A 15,923-nucleotide genomic window follows, 5' to 3' on the forward strand; every position below is an offset into this window, starting at 1 on the left:
TGTGGGGAGCTATAGGATGGGGCGATAGGCGAGTTGTGGTCAACGATGGTGGTGTGTGGGGAGGACTCAAATTCAGCTTGGGTAAATCACAAGGGAGATCCGATGTCAATAAGAGGGATGGGTGACATAGGGGGCTAGTTGTGTCACGAGGGGTGGACAAGGGTGGATCAGGGGTCTCAGTGACAAGATGAGGAGTGGGTGCACGTCGACGATGTGTATGCACTAAAAAAACTGAGCTCGTACTGGGCCCTACATCTAGTGTTTTAGTGTGGTTTGCTGCTTAATCACTAGCTAGCACATCAATGCGATCAACCTTATCCACATCCTCAAGGGCTTTTTTGATGAACTTGTATTCTTTAGAGTCTTCATCGAACCAACTAAGGACAGCTAGTTGGTTGGCAATTTGTCATTAAATCACAGGCATTATTGAGTAGGACACAGACATAACATTAAACACAACTTGCAAAACAAAATAAATTTGTGCACATTACCAAAATTTCCATTTTAGCGCTATCACGATCAGTATACAGTTGAGTGATCCTACGATAGCACACCATATATAGATGATGACATGACATCCCCTCCTTTATCCTCTCTGCATGACAAATGTACTCGGAACGATCATTCCATTTCTAAATATGGATTGCATGTTCCACCCTCCAATTTTTTTCTACCTTGACCCTCACATCTACTTTATGCAATTCGCGATTGGTATCAAAATCTTCAGGTTGTTCCTGCTTTAGCACAAATTGTCGGAGGACATGATCAGGTAGGTGAAACTCTACAAGCCAAAAACATATAAGTGGAATTTTCGACCTCCACATATTACTTTCCTCGATGCAAAAATCAAGAGAAAGGTGGCTTAATTCATCCGCATATGGCACCCATTTAACCTATAGTAGCCACCAACAAAAGCAACCACGTTAAGCAATTTTCTCATAATTTCCATAACTAATTCAATAGTAGGCAATGAAATACTTTTTTATGATTTTGATTATGATGGGTGTAATTTCAAAGACATAAATTGATATAAACGTTGTATAAAAATAAGTATTATACTTGGTTGGGCCGTGTTGTGGCAATTTGATTGCGATATGTGAAAAGCACGTGTATAGAAGCGTTCTTTGTACGCTTAGCCCTTGCCCACCTACAAGCACGTAACATAGCATGGTCATTAGTCGTTTACATAAAACTTGAATGATAAAATGATTGTGGCATAATACGTCTAATGATAGCATAGTAATTATGCAATATATACTTACTTCATGGCAAGAGGAATTGGTGGTGGTGGTGGACCATAAACACCCTCTGGTGGGAGCACCTTTTGTGGCGACATATGTGGGAACCTGGCATATTATATAGGCGAAAACCACATTTTCGTCCCTACATTTTCACGCGATTCCACTTTGGTCCCTAACTATTTTTTCCATCGCTTTTAGTCCTTATCCAGGAAAACGCGTCTTGTTTTTTACCCTCCCATTACATCAGAGACGGAAAATGCACATGTGGCAAATGGAGTGCACTGTTAGCACACTAAAACCTAACGTGGCCATTAAAATAATAATAAAAAATGTTATTTGGCATTAAAAAAATGCCACATCAACATCTAAATTAAAAAAAAAAAATTAAAAACCAAAAATCACATGAATTGAGATCTAAGTGTGTCTTGAACAAGAACACAAACTCAAATATAAGAACACAAACCCAGAAATTTAAAAAAAAAAAAAAAAAACCACACTCCCTCACACTCCAATCTCCTACATTTCCCTTCTCTCTCTCTCTCCCTCTCTCTCTCATCACCCAAAAAAAGCAACAATGGAAAAAAGAAGAAAGCAAAGAAAAACATGGAGGATGCGACGTTGCAAATAGTGCTGGACTAGACCTATGGGCCCGGCGCCGCCGACTGTAGCCCAATACAGCAAGGTGGGCCCTGCTACATAGTGGTTATGGCGTTGTACACGTTCAATGACTATTACCTCAAGCATGGCTTGAGCACCGACAAGTGCTCCTTCAATAACACTGTTGCCCTCACTTCTTTGAACCCCAGTCAATCCCAAAAACTCTCCTTCTTTTTATTTTCTTTTCTTTTTTTTCCTAATTGGAAATTAGAATGTTTGGAAGGTTATTAGATCTAATTTTTGTAAAAGCTTTGTCTTTTATCTTTTTATTTGTCCTATTAACTTTATTGATTATGAATCTCTTTATGGAAATTGAGTTGGGGTTTTTTGGGGATCTGAAAAGGCTCCAACCCTTATTGAGTTATGATGATAGGATTTGATGGGTATAGTTTTTTGTTTCTAAATTTACAATTTTTCTTTATTGCAGGTCATGATAAATGCAAGTTTCCATCCAGGTAATAGTTCAGAATTCAGTTTCAGTTTTGGAGGTTTTTTTTTTTTTTTTTTTTTTTTTTTTTTTTTAATTTCTGGGTTTGTGTTCTTATATCTAAGTTTATGGTCTTGTTGTTCTTGGTCAAGACACACTTAGATCTCAATTCATGTGATTTTTGGTTTTTAAATTCTATTTAAATTTTTTTTTTTTAATTTAGATGCTGACGTGGCATTTTTAATGCCAAATAACATTTTTTTTTTTTTTAATTTTAATGGCCACGTCAGCTTTTAGCATGCCAACAGTGCACTCCGTTTGCCATGTGCGTATTTTCCGTCTTTGATGTAACGAGAGGGATAAAAACGAGACGCGTTTTCCAGGATAGGGACTAAAAGCAGTGGAAAAAAAAGTTAGGGACCAAAGTGGGAATTGCGTGGAAATGTAGGGATGAAAATGTGGTTTTCACCTATTATATATCCACAATTGGACCAAAATCAATGCTCCAATTTTCTTTGCCGTCTTTTCGGCTGCCTTGCACAATTGTCTATACAACCATGATAGGGCTGCACTACCCCAACTATACTTGGTTGGATTATGAAGGTTCTCCATGAACTCCAACCACATGAGATGGACCCTATCTCTAGACTTGTCAACAAATACCATATCCCTTAGTAGGGCTAGTACATAGCAGCGAGCACACTGATGAACCTACAACTCATTGGCATCCAAAGGCAGCGGTTTTGCAATTCGGTCAATGTGCGCTTTTATTTGAATCCTTTGACCATCTAGCACGGTTTTATTTTCACTTGGAATTTGAATTCCAAGCATTTCATCACACACAGTTTTCCATGTTCTTTTAGTGAACCCAACCATTGCCTTACCCTCGATGGACATCCCCATTGTAGACACTTGATTTTGCACCCATAATTTAATCATGGAAGATGGCTAGAGTGACCATTCATATACCCAAAATTTAGAGTTGCATTACATGCATTAATTCATTCATTGCATATCATAAAAATGATCTTGAGGGTCTAATGGTCACGATGGTATGTCCGATTTCCAAATCAGACCGTCGGATTGAAAGATATCACATGATCAAGTTTTCACGGTCTGCATGCATTTTGTTTGAGTGGAACCGATCACGCATGATTAATTTAAATTAATTTTTATTGGTTAGACAATTAAAATTAATTAAATAATTTTGTGATTGGTTGTTGGTTAGTGTCAAAAATAGACCTGCTTGCATGAGAATTAAGTGGATAATCAGATAACAAAGAAGTTGTGGATAATCAAGCCTTTTTGGAATATTTATATACAAGATAATTATCACTTTAAAGACTTGAATATCAAGAAAAAGGGATTAATTTTTAGCATACGGATTATAAATGTGTCTAGGTACAATTCTCGACTCGGGGACTTCCTAATTGAGATAAAGCTTATCTTTTTCAACTTTTTAGATATAAGGACGTATTTCAATTTTTATTTGATCTCATTTAGCTTATTTTTTTAATCCTAACCTCTATAAATAGAGGAAACAAATTAGAATTAGGGGCTCTTCTTTTCTGACTTTTCTGCTCCCCATACGTTAAAGATGTTCTAGAGGATTTTGCTTAAGGAACTTCTTTTTTGTAAGTAAAGTATTTTAGACTTCAAAGAGGTGAACAAATTTCTTTGATTTCTAAAATATTCTTTCATTAGAAGAGCACGCTCATGCAAGAGGTATTCTGTTTTTCTTCTTTCTTTTTTTCTTCCATTAATTAGTATGTTTTTGTTTGATGCATGAATATGTTTAGTATGTTTTATTATGTCTTGTTCTTAATATATAATTGTCATTATTAGATACTTTAGATGATTGTTTATTTCAATTCTTTCTCTTTGACTTCAAGATTTGCAGTGACTATCAAAACTTTTTTATGAAGATTCCAAATTGATATGTATTTTCATTAAATACAGATCTGATTTTTCTAAACACAAAACTGATTTGTATTTTCATTAAATATAGATCTGATTTTTCTAAACACAAAGCTGATCTATATTTTCGTTAAATACAGATCTGATTTTTTTTTTTTCTAAACTTAAAACTAATTTGTATTTTCATTAAATACAGATCTGATCTTTTCTCTAAACTAAAAACTTATCTGTATTTTCATTAAATACAGATCCGATTTTTTTTTGAAAAGTTTTCTTTGTCATAAAATTGCAGATTTTGAAATTCAAAAGAAGGGATTGAAAGTTAGGTTCAAGTTTTTCTAAATATGTGATGCATGCATAATAAATTTGTCTCATGAATGTGGATCCTCTTCAAAAGTCTTTTATTTATTTATTTTATTTGTGTCCAACACAAATCTGATTTTTCTTAACAAAATCATTTTTTTTTTAAACTTTACAGAAAAATGGATCTGATTCTATTTAACAAAATCTTATTCTTGCTGTTACATAAAAACAGATTTGATTTTTTTATTTATTTTTTACAAGCCAATTTTATTTTTTAAAATTTTCAAAATAGATATGAATTTCTTTATAAAAAAATGACATATGCAAAAGGCAAAGTTATTAAAAATTAATTTTTGAGTGTTTGTCATGTATGTTACAACATATCATTGAACATCATGCAAAAAAAGGGTATATTGGCCATTAGAGTCTAGAAGACCAGACTCTGTCTAGGCGGAATGGGTGCCTAACACCATCCCATTCCATAACCTAGCCCCTGAGCTTAGGATTTTTGGATAGATAGATTAGTGTTTTGTCTTTTAATTTTGGTAGATTGTAACTAGGACCAATGCTTTGTATTTTTCTTTATTCAATCAATGACATTAGAAGTATTTTGAACATGTAACTTGTATTTTTTTTTTCTATTTTTTTTTTGGTATAAAAAAATAAGTGGCGACTCCACACCACTACCCAAAAGAGAGGTGCCCTTACAAGCACCCAAATCTCTTTTTTTGAGAGCACCCCTTTTGCAGTCTCTCACACCCATTATAACTTCCACATCTTGCAATGTGATCATCATCTCACCATGTGGAAGGTGGACAGAATGGGCCTCTAGGCGCTATCGCTCTACAAATGCAATGATCAATACATAACCAAGCTTTATGGATGGGACCATGTGCAGACGCTCTAAACCAAGCAACCTCACTATAGCAATCACACACTCATCTACCATAGGATCTTGATGTGTCAAATCTTCATGGCGACATCAACAATTTAGTGTGCTAGGAGGATCCTGCAAATTTTTTAACAATAGATAAATATCTTATACTTTGATCAAATACATCCAAAAGCAATATTATAATCTATAAGTCTATTTTTGAATCAATTTCAGGTTTCTTCTATCACTTCAAAAAAAAGTTAATAAATCACCAAATACCATTATGCGAAAATTTTTACTTGGCCTCTAGGGTTCCAAAGTAACTCAGATCGATGATTCACTTATTCCGTCAAAACGCTATGATCAATGGGTCCAGGATCTATCGTTGTGCTGCAAAAAGTTTTTATGTCATATCAAATAGAAAAAAAAAAAAAGAAAAAGAAAAAAAAAAGACACAAGATATATGCATAAATGAGCCAAGTATGAAAGGAAAAAGAGAAGACATAGGATTTAATTTAAACCATACAATATAAAATATCGACTAAAATCTTTTAAATTTACAACATTCAATAATCAAAGTAATAATAAAAAAATGCATATGGCTGACATTGCATAATCTTTTAAGGATCCATAGCCGACCCAAAAAAAGAAAAAAAGAAAAAGAAAAGAAATGGAAGATGAAGTACAAGATCCCCACAAGCCTATATGCTAAAATCCTAGACTTATTCTCTAGTGCAGTATGATTTTTTGTCACATTATTAAATTTGGGTTATTCTAATGATACTTATGTAGTAGGTCCTCTATAACTACTATAAGTGATGCTGGATAATGACACTTTTAATTAGAATTGTAATCATCATTTTTTTTTTTAATAAATATAATTCATGTTTTAGGTGGTCACCACAAGAAAAAATTGATCACAGTCTAGATATCACATAAGAAAAAGATCATGAACATGGTCAATTGCAATTTATAGCAACAAATAAGTAGAAAATGAATAAACAATCTGAAGACCTCAAAACCAAAAATAGGAGAAATTCTATTTTTTATATCTATGCAGAAAGTTTGATTCTAGCAAAAGAAATACTGCAGTGAACCTAATACAACCATTTCTCACATTCTTTTCTATAAAATCAAAAAGAAAGCAAGGTAAAAAACAAAAAGATCTAAACTTTCTTTCCAGGACTTGTGTACATTTTCTCAGCAACCCTAACAAAAGTAAATAAATTTAACTCCCAAAAGAAAAAGAAAAAGAAAAAGAAAATAGCAATAGTAATGGGTTTTGTTTTCTTGATCGTTTGAAACGATCCAGAATATTTGAAGTCACAGCAAACAGGCTAATAACACTAAAAAGTAAAGAAAAAAAATCCTAGATAAGAAAAATAGAGAAGTGAGAATGAGACATATCTTGCAGGCATGACCAAGGTCAAGAACATGAGGAAGATGCAGATGTATTGAAACAAGGGACTAAGTTCCACGTGGGTTTTTTTTTTTTTTTTTTTAATTCCACGTTAGAGTTATGCTAGTTGGACCTCGAGTGTAGTAAAGTCGATTTTGGGTTGGAACTCGAGTTTGCCAAACTCGAGTCGAGTTCCAAAAATAGTTTAACTAACTAAATAAGTTCAAACGCATGCTAATCATTAAATTTTTTCCTAAAAATGTACTATTTACCAAATTTTGCCTCATACTCCCAATCTCCAAAGTCTTAAGTACACTTTCTCTCCTGACTAGAGTTGAGATGCTATGCCGTAAGTTTTTTTAGTTTTACTTTTATATATATATATATATATAGTATTATTGTTGTTACTTTGATTTGCGACGTGTTTGTAGAAAATCCGTTTGTTGTTGGCTATATTTTCGGCTTATTTCGAGGAAAATCATGTTGGGTTGAAAACCCAAAAATTTATTTTTGTCTTCTTCAAGGTTTAGTGGCGAAGATATTAATTTTTGTCTTTTTGAGGTAAACAAGCTAGGTTGATTGTTGATGAGTTTTTTTTATGATGAAGGTAGCTTTTAAGTTTTATTTTATTTTATAGATTCTTTTAGGGTTAAAATGTAAATTGCACCCTCCAACTTTACTTTTGTACTATTAAGTTTTCTAAATTTCAAATTTATTCAATTTAGACATTCTATCCAATTTTATTAAAAATTTTCCATTAAAAAAAATATTTTATAGATTTTTCATGTGAGAATTTGTTTTTCAAAGTTCTTTTTTCATTAGTTAATTGTAAAGGAATTGGACAAAATATATGAATTGAATAAATTTAAAATTTAGAGAACTCAATTGAAAAGTAAAGTTAAAGAACTAAAATGAATTTCAGTCAAACTTAAAGGATGCAATTTGTATTTTGGCCAATTTTTTATGATTAGAATGAAGAAGATGTGTTTCTTTTACCAGCTTCTATTTTAGAGGATATATCAACTTTTTGCTTCAATTTGTTCCCTTTGATTTCTTTTTTATTACATTTTATTTTTGACAATGACACAGAAGACCAACATAGAAAGACATATGATGGATGAAAAAATTGATGCCATGGATCAGATATCTGATTTCCTGAAATGATCTTGCATCACACATTGTCCTTCCTACCCCGAAAAGATGCAGCTAAAACTAGTCTCTTGTCTAAGAAATGGAATTGTGTATGGTGTTCATTCCCCATCTTGGATTTTGATCAAACCTGTTACCTTGATTTTGATCGTTTTCTCTTCTGAAATACACAGAATTGAAGAGTTCATCAAAATTGTGGACAAGTCTTTAAGTAGATTTCATGAGCATAAGTTGCTGATACAGAAATTTAAACTTCACATGACCCTTGTTGACTTGAAGTGGGCTTCAGTAGTTGATAAATGAATACAGTTGGCCTCGCAACATAATGCCAAAGAGATTGACCTTAAGATTAAAACAAAAGGGGATACATGGTATACTTTTCCTGGAACAATACTTGTTACAAAGTCAACTAGTGGTTGCAAGTATGAGCAACCATTCTATAGGAGTGCTGTGAAGTTAAATTCCCTACAAAAGCTGTGGCTTAAGGATATTTATGTGAGTGAAGAGACTCTCCAAGATATCTTCTGTACTTACCCTTTTAATTCCAATTCTGCTCTTATAAGATGTCAGGGACTGAAACATCTGGACATCGCTGCCAGTCATAATTTGAAAATATTATACCTAAGAGGTGTGAGCATTACAGATCAGGATCTTCACTTCATTATCTATAGATTTCCCCACCTTGAAACTTTGCAGGTCATTAGCTGTAATAATTGAAGAAGTGTCAAGATTTCTGCGCAGGGGCTTAGGATGTTAACAATTGATAAATGCCATAGTCTAGAGGTTGAAATTGATGCTCCGAATCTATCGTCAATCCAATACCATGGCTTCAGCAATAAATTTCCTATGATATTTTTAAAGAATGCCCCATGTTCTTTTGAACTTGATCTTACATTTTATGCCAATCATCTAATGGACACTCTGTGGTTCCTTAAATTGAGGGAATTTCTAGTAAGGTCAACTTGAAGAAAAGTTTTGAGGCTAACAATCATTTGTCCGAAGGTTTGTCTATTAACACAACTTATCAATTTTCACCCAGTTTTTTCTTTAATGCCTTTTTATTTTTGCAATTTCACTTTTTGTTTAGTGAGATCTTTTTTTACTTTGCTTGGATTATGAAGGTTACATATAATTTTGAAGACTTGAGAGAAATGACCCTTTCTCCACCATTTGAACTGGAACTTTCGAGTCTAAATGTACGCAGCAGAACACTAAATGTATGCAACAGAACACTGTGAATAGATTATGGAAGTTTTATGGATGGCTTGCTTTGGAGTTGTTGTCCGAAGGTTATTTCTTTGTCAACAGGTTTGGAGTTCCAGGAGAAGTGCATAATGGTATGATTGTTCTTTTACAATATTTTAGATTGTCTCTATCAGATTAATTTGTATTTGACAAGTTAATTAGATTTGACTTGTTTGTTATTTAATGCATTTTAACCCTAGTTGATAGATGCATTGGAGTTGTATTGCATGTCAGGTGATGAACATATACAATTATGTAATATAAGTCTTGGTGATTAAAATATGGGGGAAATGAAAGTTACTGAAGTGAAGTGCTTGATAATAGTTTGCATGATTTCTACACCCCCATTAGAGTTTGCAAGTTCCAAGTGAAATATTGTCTCTTTCCTCTCTTTTTTTTTTTTTTTTTTTTTGGTATTTGAGTAGAAGGCAATAAGCTATTATGGCTTAGCAGTGGTTTGGTATTGCACACATAGGATGAAAAATCTAAATTAATACTAATAATTTTTTTTAAATGATTTGTACCCTGATATATTCCTCTGCTGAAGTTTTGACAAACTTTTGATGTCCTGTTAATACAAAAGTAGATAGAATTACTTGAAATTAAGAATATATCAAATTCGTCTTTAAAAAATTTACTCTTGCTGGAACTAATTATTTCAGCTCTAATTTTACTTGAACTCTAGGTGCTATGTGAGAAGCTATTGTGTAGAGAAGATCCATGCAACTGTTGTGCTTTTGATCACAAATGTTGGCGGCATCATTTAAAATGTGGGAGTCTTGCTGGGATTGAAGATGGGAGGCTTCTTGATAATAGCCAAACTTTGGCAGATACATTGCCCATCCTTCCAAAAGGTTACGAGATTCAATTTAGATTGGATTGGGAATACCAATTACATGGAGGGGTGGCTTAAGTTATTACTATGAGATTAGAATATGAAGTAAAATGGTCTTGTGAGATTAATGCTTGTCGTATTTTGGATTACCTGTGTGTTCCAACACTTCTAATTAAGACATTGTATCATCCTTACTTTTTGATTGAATTTTTCTAATTTTCTTTTACTTATCAAAAATTAGTATTATTTTTTTTAAAACTAGGGGTGACAATGTTAACATGACCCGTAATTAGAAAAATCATATAACACATAGGTAGATGTCTTTTTTTATCCAATTTACATTTGAATTGTGAATTTAACACGATCGATAATGGTTATATACTTGTATTGATAAATTTTTCCACCAAACTCTAAAATTCTAACTTTCTAACCGTGGTGAAAAACTCATTTTCACCATTCTATCCAAAACAAGGACAAACACCAACTGTTCTCTTTTGCATGTGCCAAAAATGTTCTCTCTCTCTTAAGAATTTACTTTTCTTTCATTTTTTATTTCAAATGTTTTATGGTTTAATCTGGTAAGATTTTGAATCTGATTTGATTTAAAAATTATTCATCCTTCTTTTACTCGCTGCTCAATTGGTAATTTGGTACCTACTTATGGTGGTTTTGTTCTAGTAGTCATTGATAGAGTCTCCTTTAGTCAAATCCGCACCATAAAAATTTAAATGTCGTTCGGTATTTTTTTTTTTTTAATTTTTTATTTGGATAAGAAGGGAAAGAACTTTATTAGAATAATATAAACATCAGTTTAGACTTAGAGGGCAATCCTGAGGGAGCAGGTATTGGGTAGTACTACGGTAGTGAGGATCCAGACTATTTGTTTTTTTTTTATCACAAATGTTGGTGGCATCTCTTAAAAGGTGCAAAGATTGGGAGTCTTGCTTGGGATTGAAGATGGGGAAGCATCCTGGTAGCAAAACTTTGTTAGATACATTGCCTACTCTTGCAATAATAATAATAATAATAATAATATTCAATTAAGATTAGATTGTGAACACCATTTGCATGAAAGGGTAGTTTAAATTATTATGAGATTAGAATATAAAGTACTTAGTCTCGGCTTACCTGTTTGATCCAACACTTCTAATAAGGAGGAAATTGTTTCATTATTATATTTGAAATTTTATTTGTTTGAATTTATATAAAAAAAAAAAAAAAAGGTTTTGATTTAGAGGTGACAATATTTGACATGACTTGCGATTTACGACAGGAATTTTTGTGTGTTAGTGTTTAATGTAAATGGATTTATGTCAAAGTGTGAATACATGTCATAAGTGTAGTGAAAAGAGAACTTAAAAATAATAATAAAAAAGAAATGATAATTTCAAGTTGGGCCGAGGTAGAAAGCAACACCAGAAAGAAAGACAAATGTGGATCTAGGAATGGCTCAAAAGGAGGAGATTCCCATAGTAATTTTTATGCAAAGGTTTGTTTACATATTCTATCCTTGAAACAGAAGTTGGCAAACTGTGTCCATTGACATTGAAGGCAAGAATACACCCAGAAATTAACCTTGTATTATACGGCATACACCAAAAATTCTCTACATTTTGAACAAGGAAGGAACCCCAAGCAAAATATATATGTTCTCCTCTAATACTTAACCTTCTAAGACCTTTCGTGCTTATAGCCTTAGCCATGGTGTGTCTAGGATTTCTGCTTGGATGCAAAAGATCACATTCCATCAAAGCTTACATTCTATCTGCTTTAGTAATCATAGCCATTCTTTGTGGCTTGCGTATTCTTTGTCGCATCATTTATAGGTTGTTAAAGAGGGAGCAACCTAACAGTGAGGAACATTCAAACGATGGGTTGGAAATGCAGTCAGAGATAAGTACACCCCACGCATATCTGATTTCTCTAAGGAGAGCATTGCCAGAAAGCAAGTTTCTGATATTAAAAAGAGAGGGTCATGCATCATTCATAACTCGGAGTATTTCATCATAGGCCAACCATAATTACTAATTAGTGGCAGTTCGGGTTCTTATGATTTCCTTCATTTATTTCAATTAAATTTCTTGTAAACATTCTTGTATTGTCCTAAAGGAAAAAATTGCTATTTAGTTGACTTGTATAAAATGTGTAGCTACTATCATAAGTTGTAGAATATTAATCTTAGCTTGACACATCAAACCATTCAATGAATGAGAACATGCCGCTATGTATAATCATCTTAGTTTCTGGTTAAATTGGCACGTAAGGCCATAGCACAAAGGAACATTTTACAATATAAAGAAATAATCAGACCAAATTTGTTATTTTTTATTCCTTTGCATATAGGAACATTTGAAAGATGACCAATCTTATTAAATGGTCTACTTCAAAAGAATTATTGGTTAAAGATGTACCAACAAAGTAGATACACTGCATATTGAAAGGTTAGAGAGTACCCATCCATATATAGCGCTTGTTAATCTAGTACATGATTACCTATCACTTCAAAATTACAAGCTCAAGCTTGTCATCGCTTCATAGTTGACAACAAAGTGAGCCAGAACATAGACTAGAAATATGTACACTTGCTACCCAAATTAGATTCCCTAAAGTCCATTCTAAAGCTCAAAATACTCGCACGCATTTTGTGCAGAACTCTGGCTTGATTTGTTCTTGCATGTCACATGCCACACCTTTAAGACTCCGTCAAGACTCCCAGTACAAATTGTGCAACCATCCTCACTCTCTTCACCTAAGGACCCAGAAAATGCAGTGACACACCTAATAGGCCCTCTGTGACCTACCAAGACTGCTAGACATGTGTGATGCCCATCTTGTTCTCTAACCCAAACCCTGCTTGTTGAGTCAGCTGATCCACTAACAACATAATTTGATACACTAGCAATGCACATTACTGCATGTGTGTGACCCTGTAGTGCACCACCATATTGTAATTGGCCTGAGTACCAACCCTTGAACCAATAGTGTATGTAACCATCTGTGCACCCACCATATAATACTCCACCTTCTTGGTTTAGTGTTAAGGTCTTTACAGGTGAGGACTTGGCAGGGAGTGTCACAGTGAGTGAGTGAGACTGATTCCCTCTAAAAAAGTTGCAGCGCCACACTTTGACAGTGGCATCATCTGAGGCTGTGAAAAGTAACCCATCATCAGTGACTATAATATCATTGACAGGCCCAGAATGAGCTTGAATGGTCTCAATGCATTTCTGGTCAGAAATTCGCCATACTTTCACTGTTTTATCAAGGGACGCCGAATATATGATGTCGTCTGATGCATTCATCGCTAGTGAGGTTATAGGTCCAGTATGCTTCATCTGCTAGATTGATTGAACATGAATGATGAAATTATTTTCTTGTTAATCACAAACAATAATATTAATAACAAGGTACATTGTTTTGGTTTCAGAAAAAGAAACAATCATAAAAAGTTCAGTACTACACTTCATGCTCAAAATGCTATCCTACCTAATGTTCTGGAAAAGGCAGAACTAGGCGCCAATTTCAATATACATATAACCTATATTTCTGCTAATAGATTGAATATAATTATATGTTTGTTATTATTGTTATAAATATTTCTACCAACTTTAACTCAGTTCACCAGAAAAACAGTGAAAAGGAAGTAATCGCTGAGCAAAAATGTTCAACAAACACCTTATTCATGCAATGCTTTTTAATTTGGATGCTCTTAGGAAATAACTTCCAGCTAATTCTTTCCTGACATTTATATAGAAAGAAAATTTAAAGTAATGTCGGTTGTTGTGTGCCTACATTAAAGAGTATAAGATTCTGCCCATATATAATGGAAAAGTTAGTAAAGCTATGCATGCCATTGAGTCTGGAATACCAAAAAGTAGACATGGTATATATTGAAGCTATTATTACTGCACCAAATCTAATTTTAGCCAAGGTTCTTCTTCCAACACTTCTGAAGCTAAATTAATTTGCAGCTCCATATTTTCATTTTAATAATGAGCAACACCAATATCTATGGGTTCATTAAAGTAGGTATGTATGTCTCACCAAGACATATTCCTAGTGACTGACTATAGTACCAATGTGCCAATACTAGAGTTATCCCTAATCTTGAAATTATACCTTCAAATGGGGGAAAATTTGTTGTACAACGTGGTAGATTCTTCCATAGAAGGGGATTTATATCACTTAATCTAATGGGGATTACATAAGGAGGGTTTACCCATCTCACATACTTCAGAATTTAGACATTCTATACCTCTGTTGACGTGTAAATAATTTTCCTTAACATTCTATGCCTCTTACATCCTATGTAGTTTACCCATCTCACATTAGCAACGATATTTAAAGCATTAGCAGTAAAAAAAAGCAATGCTTTAATCAAGACCAAATTTCATACATACACACCAAACGAAAGAAAACAAAAGGAATAAATAAAAGTGGTTTGCACCAAAAGTGATTGATCACTAGTTTGAATCCGGGAATCAACCTCTTAAAACAAAATTGAGAATTTTGTGCACTGAATACAACTTATATCTAGTGTAAATTTTCAACAAAATTTTGATGAAACCCACTAGAATGGGGCTAGTTAACCTTCCAAATCATTTCCTTCTTTTTTAGTTTTAAGCCCAAGCTTTATCTTCTATTAGTAGCCTAGGATTGGGTTGCTCAATATTTTTACTAATCCAACAGCTCAAAACTTGAAAGTTGGGCCTGTTAATTCAAGTTCCATAGTGCCACCACCATGTAAATCATTCTAGACCACATGAAACTGTGAAAGAGGACTACTAGAATATTTCTCTCCCAAGTCCGACCTATGAATGCATGCCACTTATTCAGCACACCCTAAAGAACCTCTAAGTGCACACACACAATACTCACCTCCCAACGATATTTCCACACAAAACAAATACACAATGAATCCACACAATAACATGCAGTTGTACACTAACAAATAACAGCAACAAAATTAATACAAGACATAAATGCAAAACAAACCCATCAAAAACTTTACCATTTTGTCTTTCCCACCAATGTAGCTCCGAACATAACTTCCAGATTTTGGGATTGTTGCTAATCGAATGTGTTTCAAAGACCCATCCCATGTTTTGCGCCACACTCTAATCTTGCCATCACCATAAGCTGCATACACTCTTTCATTGGACACTTTCAATGCAACCACTGTGCAAGCCTGAGTCTTGAGCTGTCCACACTCACTGAAATCAGGCAGTTTCCAAATCCTTATAACATTGGAATCAGAGCCAGTGTAGACTAAGCTATTGGACACAGCAATGGACAAGATTTGGCCATCTTTTTTTAGCACAGAAGAGACACATCTATAGGTGGAGTAAAGGTCATTAAGCTTGGAAGCAGAGAGAGGGTGAAGAGGTGAAGAGAGTGGTGAAGTGTGGAGACTTTGGGAGAGACTAGGGGAGCTTAGCCTTGGTGGGGTGTAAGGAAAATGTGAAAAGGAAGGCTCTTTGGTTGAAATGCTTCTTAAGAACTTGTTCTGTGTGGCTGTTCCTCTTATTGCAAAAGATGGGTTTGGAGGGGAATTGGAGGAGTCTAGTGAAGCCATTTCTATCTCTCAATGCAAAGGAGAGGACTGGTGTAGTGGTGGTGCATATGGTGTAATGGTTTTCCTTTTGGTGGGGTAATATTGTGTTTAAATGCATTATATATAGCTCTCCTACAAATTGTGATGCATAATGTGAATTGATTTTGGTAGGAGAAGTATATAAATGCTCTAATGCAGAATTGGTTGCAGTTTTTTCCTTCTACCCTTTCATTTGGGGAATTGTATAGTTGCAATTTTTCATCAAAGAATGAAAAGAAAAAAAAAAAATGTAAGAATCCAAGGGCTATCTCTCATTATGACT

At 33.9% G+C, this 15,923-nt stretch overlaps 1 protein-coding gene across 2 annotated transcripts; it reads right to left on the bottom strand.

The window, feature by feature from the left end:
* Positions 1-12,375: 12,375 nt before the first annotated feature.
* LOC115989266 (protein JINGUBANG-like) lies at positions 12,376-15,764 on the bottom strand. Of its 2 annotated transcripts, none has more exons than XM_031112936.1 (2): positions 15,059-15,764; positions 12,376-13,385 (listed from the first exon to the last, which is right to left on the bottom strand). In XM_031112936.1, exons 1-2 carry the CDS (start codon positions 15,620-15,622, stop codon positions 12,663-12,665), a joined length of 1,287 nt encoding a protein of 428 aa, XP_030968796.1. In that variant the 5' UTR covers positions 15,623-15,764; the 3' UTR covers positions 12,376-12,662. The 2 variants fall into 2 exon arrangements, with proteins under 2 accessions (XP_030968796.1, XP_030968797.1); XM_031112937.1 differs by having other exon boundaries at positions 12,376-13,382; positions 15,059-15,763.
* Positions 15,765-15,923: the final 159 nt, after the last annotated feature.

This window comes from Quercus lobata, chromosome 5 (assembly GCF_001633185.2).
Source record: "Quercus lobata isolate SW786 chromosome 5, ValleyOak3.0 Primary Assembly, whole genome shotgun sequence".
Lineage (NCBI taxonomy): Eukaryota > Viridiplantae > Streptophyta > Magnoliopsida > Fagales > Fagaceae > Quercus > Quercus lobata.